The 17794-nt window shown below is 40.2% G+C and overlaps 1 protein-coding gene across 2 annotated transcripts in view; it reads right to left on the bottom strand.

The window, feature by feature from the left end:
- ryr3 (ryanodine receptor 3) overlaps positions 1-17794 on the bottom strand; it is a 124417-nt gene that overhangs the window by 87799 nt on the left and 18824 nt on the right. For both annotated transcript variants that reach the window (XM_052095391.1, XM_052095392.1), the window contains exons 2-3: positions 12517-12636; positions 10294-10392 (exon numbers count right to left, since the gene is read on the bottom strand). In XM_052095391.1, coding sequence (XP_051951351.1) covers positions 10294-10392; positions 12517-12636 — 219 coding nt within the window. The remainder of the gene's footprint in view (positions 1-10293; positions 10393-12516; positions 12637-17794) is intronic.

The following is a 17794-nucleotide window of genomic DNA, read 5'->3' as shown; positions in this document are numbered from 1 at the left end:
GCCTCAATCCAGGTGGTGGAGGATGAATCTCAGTTGCCTCCACTTCTGAGACCATCAGCCTGTGCATTCATGTGCCTTACCAGGAATACCTTAGTTCATGTGGAGGCTCACGCTATTCACTGCGGCATGCATGTACAACTCACCACAAGCCCCAATGAGATGTAGAACCACCACATAGTGACCACAAGGAAGGTAATCCATGTGACTCTACCCTTTCTATCAACAGGGCCAAATGGTTGCTTCAGTTGTTTGGCTGGAATAACTCAGCACACCTGGATTCAACCTCGTGATTCCAGGGGTGGTTGTCAAGCTATCCAGGACCACGGGAAATAGATTTTTAACAAAACCTTTAAAGACAAACATACCGTGAGCTTCGAAGGTTGTTAATCAGTTCTGTTGAAGCCATTAGTCCATGTAGTTTCAACTTTGGTTTTAAAAAATAGTGTTTAAAAAAAAAAACTGAATTTGTGGTAAAGAACTACACTACCCATGATCCAGCAGGGAAAGATTCACTAATTAGAGAATCACAGCCAGCAAAGCACGACAAAAGAGCTATTCAGCGACTGCCCACTCAAAAAGCCCTGTGAATAATGTTATTGCTGGCATAACAGTTTTCACTATAAAGCAGACGATATCCAACTTTTTATTTCCACAAAACCAAATTAAATTTAACAATTTCCCATGTTAGCAAAGTTTATCAATGATATCAAAGATCGCATGGCAAGAAATTTCCTTCAACGCAACTCTGACAAAACAGAAGTACAAATTATTGAAACAAAAACTCTAAAAATAAGACTAAATATAATTTGACTTTCTATGGATGTACTCTCATGTCATCTTCTACAGCAAAGAACTTAGGTGTTAAATTTTATAGTAATTTGTCCTTTGAAAACCACATTTCCAATGTTTGTAGAACACCATCTTAGAAATATGCTAAGTTACGACATGCTCTCTGTTTCTTATGCCGGAAAACTAACTCATGCATTCATGACCTCAAGATTAGATTATTGTAATGTATAACTGGGAGGATGTCCTGCAGGTTCCATAAATAAACTTCAGTTAGTTGAAAATGTAGCAGCCAGAGTGCTGACTCGAACCAAGAAATATGATTATATCAGCCCAATCTTCAATCAAATCAAATAAAATCCCTTTATTGTCACTCAACCATATACACAAGTGCAACAGTGGGTGAAAGTCGTGAGTACGGTTCCAAGTAACACAGCAGTATGACCATTACAATAAAACATATGATTTACACATAACACAGTTTCCACATCTTGTTACAAAACACAATATACAGTATACAGTATGCACAAAATAAGAAGACTGTATATAACCCTTCTATCACACTATATTCCATCATGTTTACGAAGATTAAAAAATTCTGGCCTGTTAATAATACCTAAAATATCAAAATCCACAAAAAGAGGTAGATCCTTTTCCTATTTGGCTCCTAAACTATGGAATAGTCTTCCAAAGATGGTTTTCAGCCAGGCATACACCTAATCAACACCCAATCAACTCATAGTTATGCTGCATTAAATTAGGTCTACCGGAACCAGAAACACTTCTCATATTCTATAATGCTGTTTTTAAGTGAATGGCATCTATGCTAATATTATTCTATTTGTTTCCCTGTCTTAACCTCGGTATACATATCCTGAAGTATTTTTGTCTTGTTTTCCAGTAAAAATATCTAAACATTATTAAAACGTGATTTATTTACTTGACGAGCAAATTTGTATACGATTTTAAGTCTTGTTTTGAGAGAAATCTAATAACATTTTGTGAGAATTATGCTTAAAATCAGAAAAAACTGTTTGCCAATGGAGTAAGAAAAATAACATCATGGTTACTGTTGTACATGGTCTTCCTGGGACGCCAAATGTACCTCTGAACCTGAGAAAAGGCCAATGTCAAGTTGGTAGACAGAATTTGCATGCCCCGCCCCGGACATACGGGTATAAAGGGAAGCGGGGCAGCGAGTGCCAGTCAGGATTTTGCACTGAGGAGCTGAAAATAAAGTACGGCCGTTTACACTGGAAGGTATAGTGCTGCGGCAGGAGGGACACAACGTCACGTTCCTTCCCTCGGGGAACAGAGGTTACAACAGTAACCATGACGTTCTCCTTCAGTCACTCACTCAACGTTGTGTCAAATGAATTGACACAAGGAGTCCCATATAAAAATGCTGAGAACTGTCGAGACAGGTGCAAGCAGGCTACTGCGTGCTAGAGACACCTGTGTCGGCCCCAAAAAGATGTCACATAAAGACCTTAGATTTCCTGCACCCCTGAGGGGGGAACAGGTGCTACATGACTAGCATGGGAGCAAGCCCTATGTCTCTCACATAGGACGTGAAGAGGCTGGGGCTATCTTAACGCTATGAAATGCATCGGGGAAGGCGGTCTTTCCCAGTCCTATTCTTTCAGGGGGGAAAGACCCTGCGAAGCCCACATCCTGCCAAGTCTAGGGGGAGGTAACATGTGGCAAATACGCCACGAGGGTTGTGAAACCGTACGTGGGAAATGGCGCGGTGATAGGTCCAGCCTAATGAGGGGGGACTCTACAAGCACGGCGACCGGGGCAGCAGGGCTGCCCAAGGGAAACACGGGTCCACCGACAGAGGGACCGCATCGTGGGAAATACATCACGGGGAGTTTGCCTGAAAAGGAAACTAAGCCCGTGGAGCCCGACCCCAGTACAGAGCACCTGTGACTCGTTAAGGGTCTGGACATGAATTGCTCCGCTGAATTCCAGAAAGCTAGGGAGGAGAATATCCAGGGAGCGGCACTTAGTGGCTAACCTGGGATAGAAGGCGCACTGGATCAACTTGGTGAAGGGCGCTGTGTGCAAGCAGACACCCGGTCGTTTGGGCAGCGTTACCGAGTTCTACCGGCTCGGACCTGACAAAACACGGGACGAGACCAACTCAACCCTGAGATTGTAAAATCTGGCAAAGGTATTGGGTGTTGCCCAGCCCGCTGCTCTGCAGATGTCTGCTAAGGAGGTACCATGGGCCACTGCCCACGAGGATGCCACACTTCTCGTAGAGTGTGCTCGAACCCGCAAGGGGGCGGGCACGGCCTGAGTGTGATAAGCTAAAGAAATAGCATCAATGACCCAGTGAGCTAACCTCTGTTTGGAGACGGCGTTCGTTTTCCGCCGTAAAGCTCTGTGTGCGGTCCAAATAGATACGAAAAGCATGTACCGGACACAGCAACGAAAGGGCTGGGTCTGCCTCCTCCAGGGCAATGCTTGCAGGTTCACGACCTGGTCCCTGAAGGGGGTTGTAGGAACCTTGGGCACGTAGCCCGGTCGCGGCCTCAGGATAACGTGAAAATGTGCCGGACCGAACTCCAGGCAGGTGTCGCTGACAGAGTACGCTTGCAGGTCCCCAACCCTCTTGATGGAGGCTAACACGATCAGGAGGGCCGTCTTCAGGACAGGGCCTTGAGCTCAACTGAATCAAGCAGCTCGAAGGGGGGTCTCTGAGGCCCGAGAGGACCACTGAGAAATCCCAGGAGGGGAATAGGCTAGGCCGGGGAGGGTTCAGTTTCCGGGCACATTTCAGGAACCTGATAATCAAGTCGTGCTTACCTAGGGACTTGCCATCTACTGTGTCGTGATGGGCTGCGATAGCAGCTAAATACACCTTCAAGGTGGAGGGGGACAGCCTCCACCCCAGCCTCTACCGCAGGAATGAAAGCACTGACCGAACTGCGCACCTTTGTGGGTCTTCGGCTCGGGAAGAACACCAATTTACAAACAAGCACCACTTTAGGGCGTAAAGTTGCCTAGTGAAGGGAGCTCTGGCTTGGTTGATCATGCCTATGACTGCACGTGGTAGATCCACTAGATCTTCCGCATCCTGTCCAGGGGCCAGACATGGATGTTCCAGAGGTCTGGGTGCGGGTGCCAGAGGGTACCCCGTCCCTGAGAAAGAAGGTCCTTCCTCAGGGTAATTTTCCAGGGAGGTGCTGTCACGAGGAGTGTAAGATCCGTGAACCAGGCCCGGGTGGGCCAGTAAGGGGCCACCAGGATGACCTGTTCCACGTCCTCCCTGATCTTGCACAGCACCGGTGCAAGAAGGCTCACTGGGGGAAATGCGTTCATTGGTGCAACGCGATGTCATTGAGACTGAGCTTGCTCTTTTCCCAGTTGACCTGAAGCCCTAGACGGCTGAGGTGCCTGAGCACCTGGTCCCTGTGAGCACACAGTAACTCTCGAGAGTGAGCCAGGATGAGCTAGTTGTTGAGGTAGTTGAGTATGCGGATGCCCACTTCCCTTAGCGGGGCAAGAGCTCCACCTGCGATCTTCGTGAAGATGCAAGGGGACAGGCCGAAGGGGAGGATCTTGTACTGATATGCCTGGCCATCGAACGCGAACCATCAGAACGGCCGGTGTCGAGACGTGGAAGTACGCGTCCTTCAGGTCTACCGCAGCGAACCAATCTAGCTGTCGAACGCAGGTAAGAATCTGTTTCTGCATGAGCTTTTTGAACGGGAGTCAGTGTAAGGCCCGGTTGAGAACTTGCAGGTCCAAGATTGGTCGAACCCACCGCTTTTTTGGTTACGATGAAGTAAGGGCTGTAGAAACCCTTCTCCATCTAGGCTGGAGAGACGGGCTCTATCACATCCTTGAGGAGCAGGGTCATGATCTCTGCTCGTAAGGCGCTGGCTTTCTCGGCACGCACGGAAGTGCAGCGAACACCACTGAAACGAGGCGGAAGCCGGGCGAACTGAATCACGTAGCCGAGTCGGATGGTCCTGGCCAGCCAGCGCGACAGATTGGGAAGTGAAAGAGCGGCGCCCTGGACTGCGAACACTACTACGTGTTGCTGAGTGATGACAACTAACTGCAGCCTGTGCCGGCTGGCCATATATCACTTCAGTCTACTACGATGGACTTCACAGAGGATGAACTGATGCCAGCACCAACCATCACAAATGGGATACTTCACGGAGCACGCCTGAAACTTGGACTAAACCAGAAATGAATCCAAAAAAAGCTTGCAGTCGAACTGCAACGCACCTTACTGACCTCTGCCTGCATCACCTTGGTCAAAGGATGGACTACACTCTTAAATTGGAATACATAGATAATAAATTAATTGCAGCCTTCATCTGCCCAATAACGAAGGACAATGCATCTGTTTGCACTTCTGCAGTTAATTAGAAAATGTATTCTAAGACTTTAGTCATTAATCTTACAGTTACGAAGCATTGGCCTCTAACCCTTAATTAATATACTCATTTTAATTATTGGCATTACAGTATATCCATGCTGTTTAGCCAGAGGGGAACTGGCCCCTACAGTGAGCCTGGTATACTCCAAGGTAATTTTTCTCCATTAATCAACATCTTATGGAGTTTTGTGTTCCTTGCCACAGTCACCTTAAGCTTGCTCACTGGAGGTCCAAATATAAATATTTTCTATTATTTATTTTAAGGCCCAATTTAAAATCATGTTTCAGATATTTTACAGCTTATTACAGCTATTTCTGTTAAAGCATAATTTTCTAGAAAGCTGCTTTGAAATGATATATGTTGTAAAAAGTAAAAATAAAAATAAGACTATTTGTATATATCTGAATATTTTGTATATTTAGATATATTGCTTCTATACCTAACCAACGACTTTAAATCAATAGTTTAAAATGTTTCTATCATTTTAATTCAATGTAGTTCATTCTCTCTCTGTAATGTTGTGATTCACCTCAGTGCTGGTTGGTTTGGTTCTTGGCTTAGAACACTTTTATGAAGAATTTTATACATTTTATGACTTTATTGCATGCTTGTGATTGCAATTATTGTGGTATAATGCATTTCACATCCCCTTCAAAGAGCATCCCTTCAGAGAGCAATCAAACACTAACATTAATCAAATCACTACATGTTCAATGCAACCATGGAAGACAAATTCAAGTGTTGGTCTGTTCATGCAAAGTATTGGGGATATATCCAAAGAGACAAACCTTAATTCTTCACTTAACCAAGGGTGTAGATTTGGTTTGAACATTGGAGGGGGGTGTTGTATTGTTTTACCTACCCCCATTCCCACAGAATATACACCCCTGCACTTAACTCAGTGAAGTTAACGTCTTCTTGAGTTGTTACCTAGATACAGTGATAAACTGCTGTCAATTGTACTCACATTGTTGACGTAATCAGACTGTGATTCGGACTCAAATAATACAATGTGAACAGAAACCAGTGCAAAGGGAGGAAACAAACACAGGTTCAGTCTAAGAAATCAAACCTAACACTCTTACCGACCTATCATTTCCCTCTGACTTCAGGGGTAGTGTATGGTTAGCGATAAGCTTGGGTTTCGGGACAAGGTTTGGACTAAGCTTGTGAATGTTGTTCCTGGACCAATTTATGCAGTAATATTTCATACTTGGCAAAATCATAGTCACTCAACAAGAAGATGGTGTAGGCAAAAACCAAAAAATAGATAATAATTAAAAAAGAAATGGACTGTGAATAAAAAAAAATCATGGCACATCAAAACATACATTCTGGAATCAGCATTCCAGATCATTTCCTCGTCATTGGTACCCCTGAAATTTGACCGTGTTAGAGCCAAATGCAAGTAGAAAAACAGCATCTCCAACAACAAATAATCAACAAAATAAAGATAATAAAATATGAGCCATCTCTAGATTATAAGTGTGTATCAAATACTGCATTATTTCCATGTATAGTGCTCATTTAATATACACCACAAATCTTTATGAAAGGGATCGCTATAGAGATGTTTGTACAATCTCTGCTGCATAATGGCTTTCCAACAGAACTCTTTGTCTTCAGTAATGTTAGCACAACAGCTATGCAGCACTGAGCAAATAAAATATCTGCTGTCATTTCAAAATGCTGCTGTAAAAAATCAACATGAAATAAAAATCTGGCATGCCATTTTGTGCTGAAAAGTAGGTGAATAAAGCATTCCAATAGCCCTGTGCAGAACATGCTTAGCCAATAGATTTTATATTTGGATTTGAATCATTCAGGGCTTCAAAAATGGCCACTAGATTTGACAAGATCATTTATCTTCTTTGGACCACATTTTCACATTCTCAAACATAAAGATTGAGGACAGAGAGAGAAAGAGCAACATCTACAATAAAGGAGAAAGATATTGAGTAGCTGACGGGGTTAGCTTTGTAAACTAAAACATTAGTTGGGTTATGTGATAAGTGAAAATCACACTATTGTGTCACATTTAAAAATACAGTTTAGTTAATGACAATTGAACGACAACCATACATATTTAGAGGACTCTTTTCTGAAGGTGTAATTACATTTTATTTATTTAATTTTTTTCAAAAGTTGGATTAACATTCATGCATGTTGTTGAATAAATTGTGAACATACCCATTGTTCATGATCAGGATTCTAGCAACGTTGAACAAAGATACAGATATGATTAAAGTAGGCAGTTGGAATACTCTCGTCACTTCAACACATTCAGTTCATTATTTCTCTGTGTACCAGTTTCAAATTATGCAGAAGCACAAAATATCTTGTTTTTAACAAGAGAGGTTTTAAAATATCCCCCATATTCCACTTGTTCTTTAGAGGTTTTCCTCTTGCTCTGGAAATTTATATCAAACATTGATGTTGGTAAAGCTCTGGATATAGATATGATGAAACTGAATGTTGTCAAATGGCAAGTCAATCCATAAGCAAATAAAAACATTTCAAATAACTACAATTAAAATGGTTAAGTGTGTTGTATTTAATTGTAAAGTTTTATATTTAATTGTGAAGTGTGTTCTATTTAAAAAAAACATAGTGATTATAGAACAGATAAAATAACTTTTCTTTCACTTTTTTGCAGATGAATAAAAGCATAAGACACGTATGCAGAAGTGTGATTAGTCTATGCAAAGCAGAAGGTGAGGTACCATACATCATAAAGAGTAAAAGAATGTGTTTTGAATTCATGCCAATACTATATCAATTTAAGTAAATACTATGACAGTACATACCTCACTTGCATTTTTGCTCGTAAATAGATGTTTGAATTTATGAATTTATGTCTTCAGATAGACTAATTCAAAACAATCAAAATTGAATCTGCCAGTGTGAATTTTAGTGGAAATGAACAGTGTTTATATAGATGATGTAGCTGTGGTGACTGATCATCATTAAGGATTACATACCCTAGGTCATACAGAAGCAAGAAGAACTACATATGATGGGGTACCTTTTTTAGCTATATAGTATAGACATTAATTAAATACATAATATAGACATGAATTGAATGCTGCCAGATGACTGCTAGCTTGTAATCCACATGTAATAATAATTTTAAAAAAAAACAAAAACATTCTGTCCCTACCAAGAATCAGATTTGTTTTTTCTGTTTTTATTTGGATGGCTAAAATAAAAATGTAACTAAATACTGTATTTACCTAAATAGCAGTATGTGTCATAGAATTAAACAAGATTAAGGTCCCTAATTTAAGAGCACTAGTGCTAAGCAAAGTGCTATTCCATAAGTTATAAGTGCAAAGTCAATGAATATGGCCATGAAGTTTTGTTATTTTTGTGCAAGCATGTGCTAAGTCTAGGCGCAAGCAGGTTGGACGAGCGAAGCGCTAATGGGCTGCGTCAAGTGCAATTTAATACATAGGTTCTTCTCCGGCACTGTCTTTGTCCTACATATAGTCCATTCCCTCAAGCACCAGCAATGTAAACAAAAACAGCACATTCATAAGAAGTTGGTCGTGTAAAAAGTCTGTATACAATGAATAGACATATGGACTTACATTAATTTGTGCATCAACTGCATCCTTGTTAAATGTGACACACTCCTTTTATTTGTAGACTCCATAAAATTATAGAGAATGTAAGTATTATTAATAATTTTCATCTACTGCCACACAAATCATGGCTAGTATTAACAGTTATTGCATCGGAATGCACTTCTGGCGGTCGATTTTGATTTTGAAAAATTACATTAATTTATTGAAAATTAAAATTAAAACAAAAATATTTCTAAATTCAAATTACACTAACAAAATTAAAATATAACCAATATAACGAAGCCATACCAAATCCAAACATTTTATCTCTTCAACTTCTTCCACCGGCCACTTTTGCAGTGACTTAAAAATACTATACAATTTATATATCAAAATATATCATAAATTAGATCATAAATACAATTGTAAATATAAACATAATAATAATAATAATTGAAAAATAAACCATGACCTATAAATAGTTGAACACAAATCTCATAAATATTTGTTTCATTAAAACATCTACAACAGTAATCGACATCGACATAATTTTATGTTCCACTTTATTGTCAGAGTTTGGACATTAACTTTATCACTACCTGCTAGTGGAATCTCCAAACTGCAAATGCAGGAATTGATTTTGGACTTTGCGCAGAAAACAGACGTTGTTTTGAAATGTCTTTGCGCAATTACCTATTTCTAAGGAAAAAAGCAAATTGCGCTTTGTGCCACTTCATTACTATACAAAACACCCACAGTTTGCGCGCAAACACTGCCACTTGCGTTTTGCGCTGGCACGAAAATTGCACTTAGAATTAGCGCTCTCATCAAAACTGGATAAGACGTAGCACACGGTCTCTGCACGCAGTATTGTGCTTTGCGCGCTCATGGAAAAAGAGCTAAATCTATTCTACAATGAGAGCATGAACTCTCAAAAAACACAGAAAAAACAAAAATGGAAAAAATGGATTTACACAAAATTTCCAGAGGACAAAAGACTTATATTATACATAAGTTATACTGTATTATATAAACTTAGATATATTTTGTGATATAGGACAAAGATACAACTACTTGTCCAACATACTACATTACACGGTGTAGAGTAGAGGAGGGTGGGGCAATCAGCCTGATGGGGCCGCGAGGGATAAAGGCGGCCGGTGACAACAGTTCGAAAGATGCGTTGTGTGTTTATGTTTGTGTGTTTCTGGTTCAGTTTTTTTGGTACCTAGCCGGTTCTCGCCTCCTCCATTCCCTTAACCCCCTTACACACGGAATATACGTCTATCCCTCACAGTGTTGTTCCCATTAGTGTAAAATTAAATATTAAGTCTACACAAACTAAGGTCTGTGCAGTGTTATTTTCCTAAGGTATACTTTTATTTACATTTAGGCTGCATTATACAGTATGTCCTAATTGACATGGTTAATATTAACTGTGCACACAATTATAGGGTTTTAAATGTAGCATTTGCACTAGAAAGTCAAAAATATATACAGTATGTTAACCCTGCTATTTCTGTGTTGTGCTTACTTACTCCTTCTCCGTTCTGCCCGGCTAGCATCTCCTGTAGAGCCCGCACTGAGAGCGATTGCTCCAACACAAAGTTACAGATGCATAGGTCAGGAGGAATATACTGCAGATAGAGAAAGAGATTGTGAGGGAGTTTTTACTTACTCTTCTATTGATAATGAATAAAATCATGTTACTGGGAGAGTGGCAATGTTATCAAGGGTACTAAACCTGTCAGTCTTCGTAATTAAAGTCTTTCCTGTTCATTAAAGCAAAACAGATATTTTTTAGATACAGTATGTATTAATTAGGATTAGCTTGGCAGGCCAGCGGGGATTAACATGGGCTAGTGGGGAGCTCCACCCTTGGTCTAGAGAAGTCATATCCGACCCAGCATCTGTTTATCAGGCTGCTATTTAAAGCCCGTTGACTGTCTAGTTCAGCTATCCTGAGAAAGTGAACATTCTGTCACCTTCTGATAACTAGAGTTTGAATCCCTAATGGATCATAGCTGAGCATTTACTTTATAAACCATTTTCTTCCCAAGGTCTTCTTCTAAGTGGAAAAATGTGTTGTGAATTATTGTGACCTGTGATCTCTCAGGTCTTAATGTGAAATTTGAGTGGGGAGAATGTGCAAACCAGATGGACAGATGCTTTGGAGGGAAACCCATCTGTAGCCATAAAAAAAGAACACTCTATGGAGGTATTATGTGTTACAGCTCTCTGTTTGATTATGTAGTGAAAGTATATAAACACATTTTATAAGCATCATAACTCATACATAAACTGAAAGCCAAAACATTGTACAGAAATGGCCAAGTAGGCCTATTTTAACAATTTATGTTACATGAGCCAAACTGACAATTTCTTTTTTATATATATACATTTCTGCAATTTATTTGTTTTTCTTTAAATATGCATTTGTAAGTATATTCAGGGTCCCACATCTTTTCAAAAATGAATTTCCATGACTTTTCCTGTGTTTATTGGATAAGGATTTTTAAAAATGCATTTTCTAGATTTTGCAAACACAAAAAGCAATCTAGATGATTAAATATTTTAGAGCCAAACTAGAAAAATCTATATTCACTTTATAAGATCTGACTTTTAAAGACTTTATTAGGCCTTTTGAATCACAATTCCCTGTTATTTCCATGTTTTCCATGACCGTGGGAACACTGTACAGTATATTGATGATCTTTATAAGCTGCAACATGAGACTAGAACTTGAGAATAAAAATGTAATGACCTTTATGGATATGTTGTTTCATATGTGCTTCCATTTTTAGTTATATATGCATATGTGATCAGTTAGAGAGGCCAAGGTGATGGTATAGCATGATGGTAAAGATTGACAGTTTTATCCTCTTTTTCTCAGGGTGACTGTGTGTCATCCATTACATATAGGCACTGCAAGTGAATCTATAGGGATTACTTTATGGACATGTATCAGTACCAGTAATTTATCAACATGAAGACCAGTACTTGTGTTGATGGATGCTTTCATCATCATCCACCTTCATTTTTTCAATGTATGTATAAGGTCAGACACATATTCTACTGCCTTGCCTCCTGATGCATAGAAAATATGGTGCAGTGCACTAGGATCAATTGCTGTTGCCATGGTTTTCAACTACATGAATCTCTTCCCATTAATTTGATGTATTACTAGAGGACAGTATATAAAAGGCAAATATCTTCGAACCTGATTAATTCTAACTCTTTCATGTATATTTTAACCATACGATTTTCCTTCTATGGCACTTTTATTCATTGTTTAAAGTATTTCTTAAAGGGATAGTTCACCCAAAAATGAAATTCCTTCATTTACTCACTCTTATGTTGTTCCAAATCCAAATGACTTTCTTTCTTTTGTGAAACACAAGAGGAGATGTTAGGCAGAATACTAGGGACTAATTGCTTCAGTCACCATTCACTTACATTTCATGAAAAAAATTAGCAGCATCAACATTCTTCAGATCTTCTCTCTTGTGTTCCACAGATTTTAGATCAGTATGAGGGGGAGTAAATGACGACATAATAAAACATTTTGGGTGAACAAATACTTAAGAGCAAAACCTATTATGTAATATTAATGTAATATATTATTAATGTATATTTAAGTTGTCTTGCCACTACATTGAAGCTGTTTTTTATAAAAATTTTAACCTGAATTGTGGTTTGTGTGGGACATTCAGGCACACACTGAAGGGGTAATACGTTTCTCAGAACACATGTAGCTTTACCTTCGCCTCTGATGTGGGCTCTAGATAGCACAGGCGGTTGCCGAGTCCCTCTGCTGAAAGGCAGAATTTGCGATTCTCCTTCTCAATGGCAGCGACACACTGCAGCACCACCTCATCATCCTGTCAGCACAAAAATAAGGAATTTAACTCAAGCTTGAAAGCAAAAGCACTCTAAACACCTGAAAAGATTGTTCAATGCTTCTTAATATAGTTCAAAGAGCTTATAGGGATAGTTCACCCAAAAAATTTAATTCTCATCATTTACTCACCCTCATGTCATCCCAGATGTGAATGACTTTCTTTTGTCTACTGAACACAAACACACATTTTTAGAAGAATATTTCAGCTCTGTAGGTCCATACAATGCAAGTGAATGGTTTCCAGCTTCAAAAATCACATAACATTAGCATAAAAGTAATTCATATGACTCCAGTGGTAAAATATATGTCTTTGGAGGCAATATAATAGATTTGGGAGAGAAACAGATCAATATTTAAGTCCCTTTTTCCTTTAAATCTTCACTATCACTTTCACATTCTGAAAGTGAAAGTGGAGATTTATAGTAAAGAGGTATTGAAATATTGATTTGTTTTTAACCCAAAGTGATTGCACCACTTCAAAAGACATAGATTTAATGCTTCACCGCTGCTTTTTTTTATATTTGAAGTTTGAAAGGTCTGGTCACCTTTATATTAGTTATTATATTGTATGGATCTACAGAGCTAAAATATTCTTCAAAAATATTTGTTTTTGTTCAGCAGAAGAAAGAAACTAATACACATCTGGGATGGCATGAAGGTGAGTAAACGATGAGAGAATTATAATTTTTGGGTGAACTTTCCCTTTAATAGTGAAACTAAACTGTAATAGTATACAGTTATTTACAACAGTTAGTTCTGGCCCTCTAATCTGGTTGGACAAGCTGCATTCAAACTGACCATATGGAGTCTAAAATATATGTTACTCCATATTAACTTATTGTTTATAGAACTGTGGTATAAATGCAATATCACCCTCATGATCATAGTGCTGTACTGAATAGCTGAATATTTTATTATTTTGTAACTACTTAAGTTCATAATTCAGGAATACCTTTAGGGAAAAAAAACTATTATAAAGATATTCTGAACTCCTTATGTCCCTGAAAATTAAGTGTATGGTTTATGTCAAGGCCCTGACTTCTGGGAAATCAGAGTTAATTAGTTGATTTTATGGATGAAACAACTGCTAAATTATTTCTTAAGATTGCCATTGAGGGAAAAGAATAGTGGAGATACTGATGTCATCAGAATCCAAAATGAATCTCTGTAGATACTCTGGCATCTCTCTCTCTCTGAGGAGGAATATATTGATTTCGGTCTCACTCTGTCCTTTTCTTGTCTGCCAGCTCACATACCACATTAATCCAAGCTGATGGTTGCCATGGCTCTGATGAACACCATCAGGGCAGTAACAATTATTTAACAGTCACGGTGTAGAAGTTCATACTTAAAATTTCTTTCATCAAGTTCAGGATGCATGAATGAGATGAGAGCGAGCAGGAACATCCAACATTCTGAATGCATGTTTAAAGCATAATAACCTGTGTATATTCTAACCGATCTCATGAAAATTCTTACAGTTTATGAGTTTCGTATGGTCTCGCATGAAGTTGTTCGCATAAACTTGTATGACTTCATCACAAGCAAATTCCCAGTTGTCTAAGGTGGATGTAAGCATGAGTTCCGCGCACGAGGCGTTAAGGACATCCTTATTAATATTATGCACTTACCCAAACCCCTAAATCATCTAAACTTAACCAATCAGTAGAGTGAGTAAACGTGATAGGAAGTTGTTGTAATTGTTACGTTTTAGATGGAAATGATGTCCAGCCATGTCATTGGCTGTACATTTACATTTGCATTTATGCATTTGGCAGACGCTTTTATCCAAAGCGACTTACAGTGCACTTATTACAAGGACAATCCCCCCGGAGCAACCTGGATTAAGTGTCTTGCTCAAGGACACAATGGTGGTGGCTGTGGGGATCGAACCAGTGACCTTCTGATTACCAGTTATGTGCTTTAGTCCACTACGCCACCACCACTCCACTCACTACGCTGTAGTGAAAGTTGTAGGAACTCAAACGAGTGCAGTCGCACAATACCATACGAAATTGCCAAATTTAGAAAAGTCGTACAAATCCTGACGATTTTGCCATGAGAGTGTGTTGGTATATTTGGGCTTGAGTTGAGCTCATTGAAATGGGTTGTCTTTCTCTGCTATAAAGGCTATTCTAAAGTTGGGGTACATTATGACAACAGGAATGTTACTGTGACAGTAAGGGAGTGTGGCACTTAGTATTAAATCTAGATGCACAAACAACATCTGATACAAACTAATAAGCTTTTGTCTTAAAAAAAATAATCAAAACTTCAATAAACAGTGACAAGCAAGGAAAGCTTTCCAAATATCTGATATTATAATTGAACTTCAGTTTACACAGTGGATCTTTCTACAGTGGATTATATTAAAGATGGTTTAATCCAATCACACAGTCCAATTGATAACTCCGATAACGCAGATATTTGTGTTGTTGTTGCTGTTAATCTCACCTAATGAGATAAACAGCACTGGTTGAGCCAATGTTGCTATGTCGGGCTGGTCAGGGTGCTTAAACAAACAGATGTTTTATTAGCACCACAGTGTTTAAACTTTTCTGGGAAATCAACCTACAAATTACTTACTTATAGTTGTCTTTGAACATTTACTTGGGATATGAGAAAATATTTTAACAGAACAAATGAAACAATTCACCTCTAAGCAAATCCACCTGTTCCCTTACGACTCAGTACACTTGACATTGCGTTCTGCTAACGCATATGAGGAGTGTCCTTCTACATGACTTTGTTAAAACCTCTCTACAATAACGCCAATATTGTATTGCCTTTTAGGCGCAAAGCTGTCTGCTGTGAAACAGGTGCACAAACACCATTCCTACGAATTTTCTTCCTTCAAGACAGCGATTCATCTCTTGACTAGAAGCCCTCTACTACTTCGCTGTCGACATACACAAGTCAACAGGTGGGATCTTCACACCAACGAGAAGACTCTCTGCTCCCCTACAGTGTTCCGGCAAACATTTACCTTGACGCTTCGCTGGTGAATGGGCAGCTTCAGCTTCCTGATTCCCCACATCACTTTGGAAACACCATACTGTATAAAGTTTTGTATCCTTATAAGCTAAATTGTGTTATTGTGTATATGCGTGCGTGTGTGTGTGTGTATATATAAAACTAAAAGGGACGCTTATGTGTTCGTGTCTTTTTAAAGATGTCGTTCTGTAAGTGTTTTCTTATGCGAGGGACAAATCCCACCGTCAGATCAGCATAAGACATATAGACACTGCCCTCACTGTGGGGGCATGAGTCTCAAGATGCTTCGCTCATGAATCGCCCTCATTCTGAGCGACTGTTCAACCTCACGCGCCCTCACAACTGCCTCTTCTGTGACACCCAAGGGATCACACGATGAGGCACGAAGGGCCATGAGGCCGAGTAGGATAAATTTGAGGTGGACTTTGTGCAGGCACATGCCCCGCAAGCCCCTCAATCTCTATGTACTGCATCTATGCCGATATAGTATGTGCGTGACGAGCTTCGGCCCTCTGTAGGAGCGCACCGCCTCTTCACGTTCAGTGGTTCTTTGCCCACCGAGAAGCCCATTCATCTTTCTAAGCCGTGTCGTTTAATGTCCACACTGGCTGGATGAGCATACTCAGTGGCGGGCCGAACTGGTTCAGTACTCCACGCGATGACGGTGCTCCAAGTTTTCCAAGCTAAGCTCCTCAAACAAATGGACGAGCAAGGCTATGACCAAGAGACGTTCAAAGAGCTCTGCAACGCTACGGACTAAATGCTGTGAGCCACAAAAGTCACTGCACAGGCCATTGGCAAGTCAATAAGCAACCTGGTGGTTTTGGATAGTCACATCTGGCTGACCCTCACGGAAATGCGTGATGTGGGAAAAGCTGCTCTATTTGATGCTCCGGTGTCTCCAGCCGGCCTTTTCAGAGGCTCTGTGGATAGATTTGCTGAGCAATACATCATGACAATCACAGGCTATGAGACATTTTGTGCCAAAACGGAGCAGTACTTCATCACAACCGGCTCACTCCCACTCTGCCCGGCTAAATCCCCACACCAGCTGCCTCAGCACTGCCAAATGTCACCACGGAGCTGCTTGTTAAGCCACGCAAGCCGTGGACCAAATGAAGGCAGCAGCCTCAGCACAAGCCCCACGCCGACATGAAAAACCACCCCGCAGAGCAAGGCGTTCCTGACACACAATACTTTTCCCCTCTTCCCCACTGCTGTTTGTTGGGAAAGGAATACTGTTGTTCAAAATGTTGTTCAATAAAGTTTGCACATTATGCACAACCGCTTCCCAATGGTGAGCGGAACATTATATCGAACATACAAAGATTACAAAAAGAGTACAGCGCTTGCACAAGATTTTTTTTCCAATTTTAGCACACTTTTTGAATAAAGGGCTTTCCCACTTCAAAGCCCACAAAAAAAAACCCAGACATGCTGCTTTGCCATATGGAAAATCTGGTCTAAATGTCAACTGGGCAAAAGCGTACATTTCCCCAGTCAGTAAATCTCCTTTTTAGGAGTTTATGCGTGCGTACCTCATGAACAAGTGTCTGTTTCAGTTCAAACTGTAAAAAGCATTACCACTTAAGTAATTTCATTTTCATGTGCATCGCGGCGACTCACCACTGTCTGGCTACTCTAGCACCATGGACAGTGCCAGCCTTCTACCAAATAGTGTGTTATGCTGGCCTGGGTCAAGTTTGCTGACAAGCTGCATTCAAACTGACCATATGGTGTCAAAAGTGCTGACCACAAATGCATCTAACACAGGTTGGGGGCGCGGTGTGTAATGGATGCCTGATTTTCAACACGTGGACAAGTGCGAAACGGCCGTGACATGCCAACTGCCTAGAGATAATAGGCTTTGGCCTCAGTAATATGGTTTGGTGATTTGAGCTACACACGTACGTTGAGCGTGCATGCTAGTTCAGAATGTCTGACCATCTCTTTGTGTTCTACGGGGGATGCACGAAAGGAATGTCCGTCTCCAAGCAAAGACTTTCTCACTGGATTGTTGATACGGTCACCCTGGCTTACGAGTCATAGGGTGCAAATTGCCCAATTGGTGTCAAAATACAGTCAACTAGAGGCCTGGCCTCTTCATGGGCATGGACGAACAGTGTGTCTGTAAAGGGACTGGG

Source organism: Xyrauchen texanus, chromosome 28 (assembly GCF_025860055.1).
Source record: "Xyrauchen texanus isolate HMW12.3.18 chromosome 28, RBS_HiC_50CHRs, whole genome shotgun sequence".
NCBI lineage: Eukaryota > Metazoa > Chordata > Actinopteri > Cypriniformes > Catostomidae > Xyrauchen > Xyrauchen texanus.
This window is presented reverse-complemented; position numbering and strand designations above follow the sequence as displayed.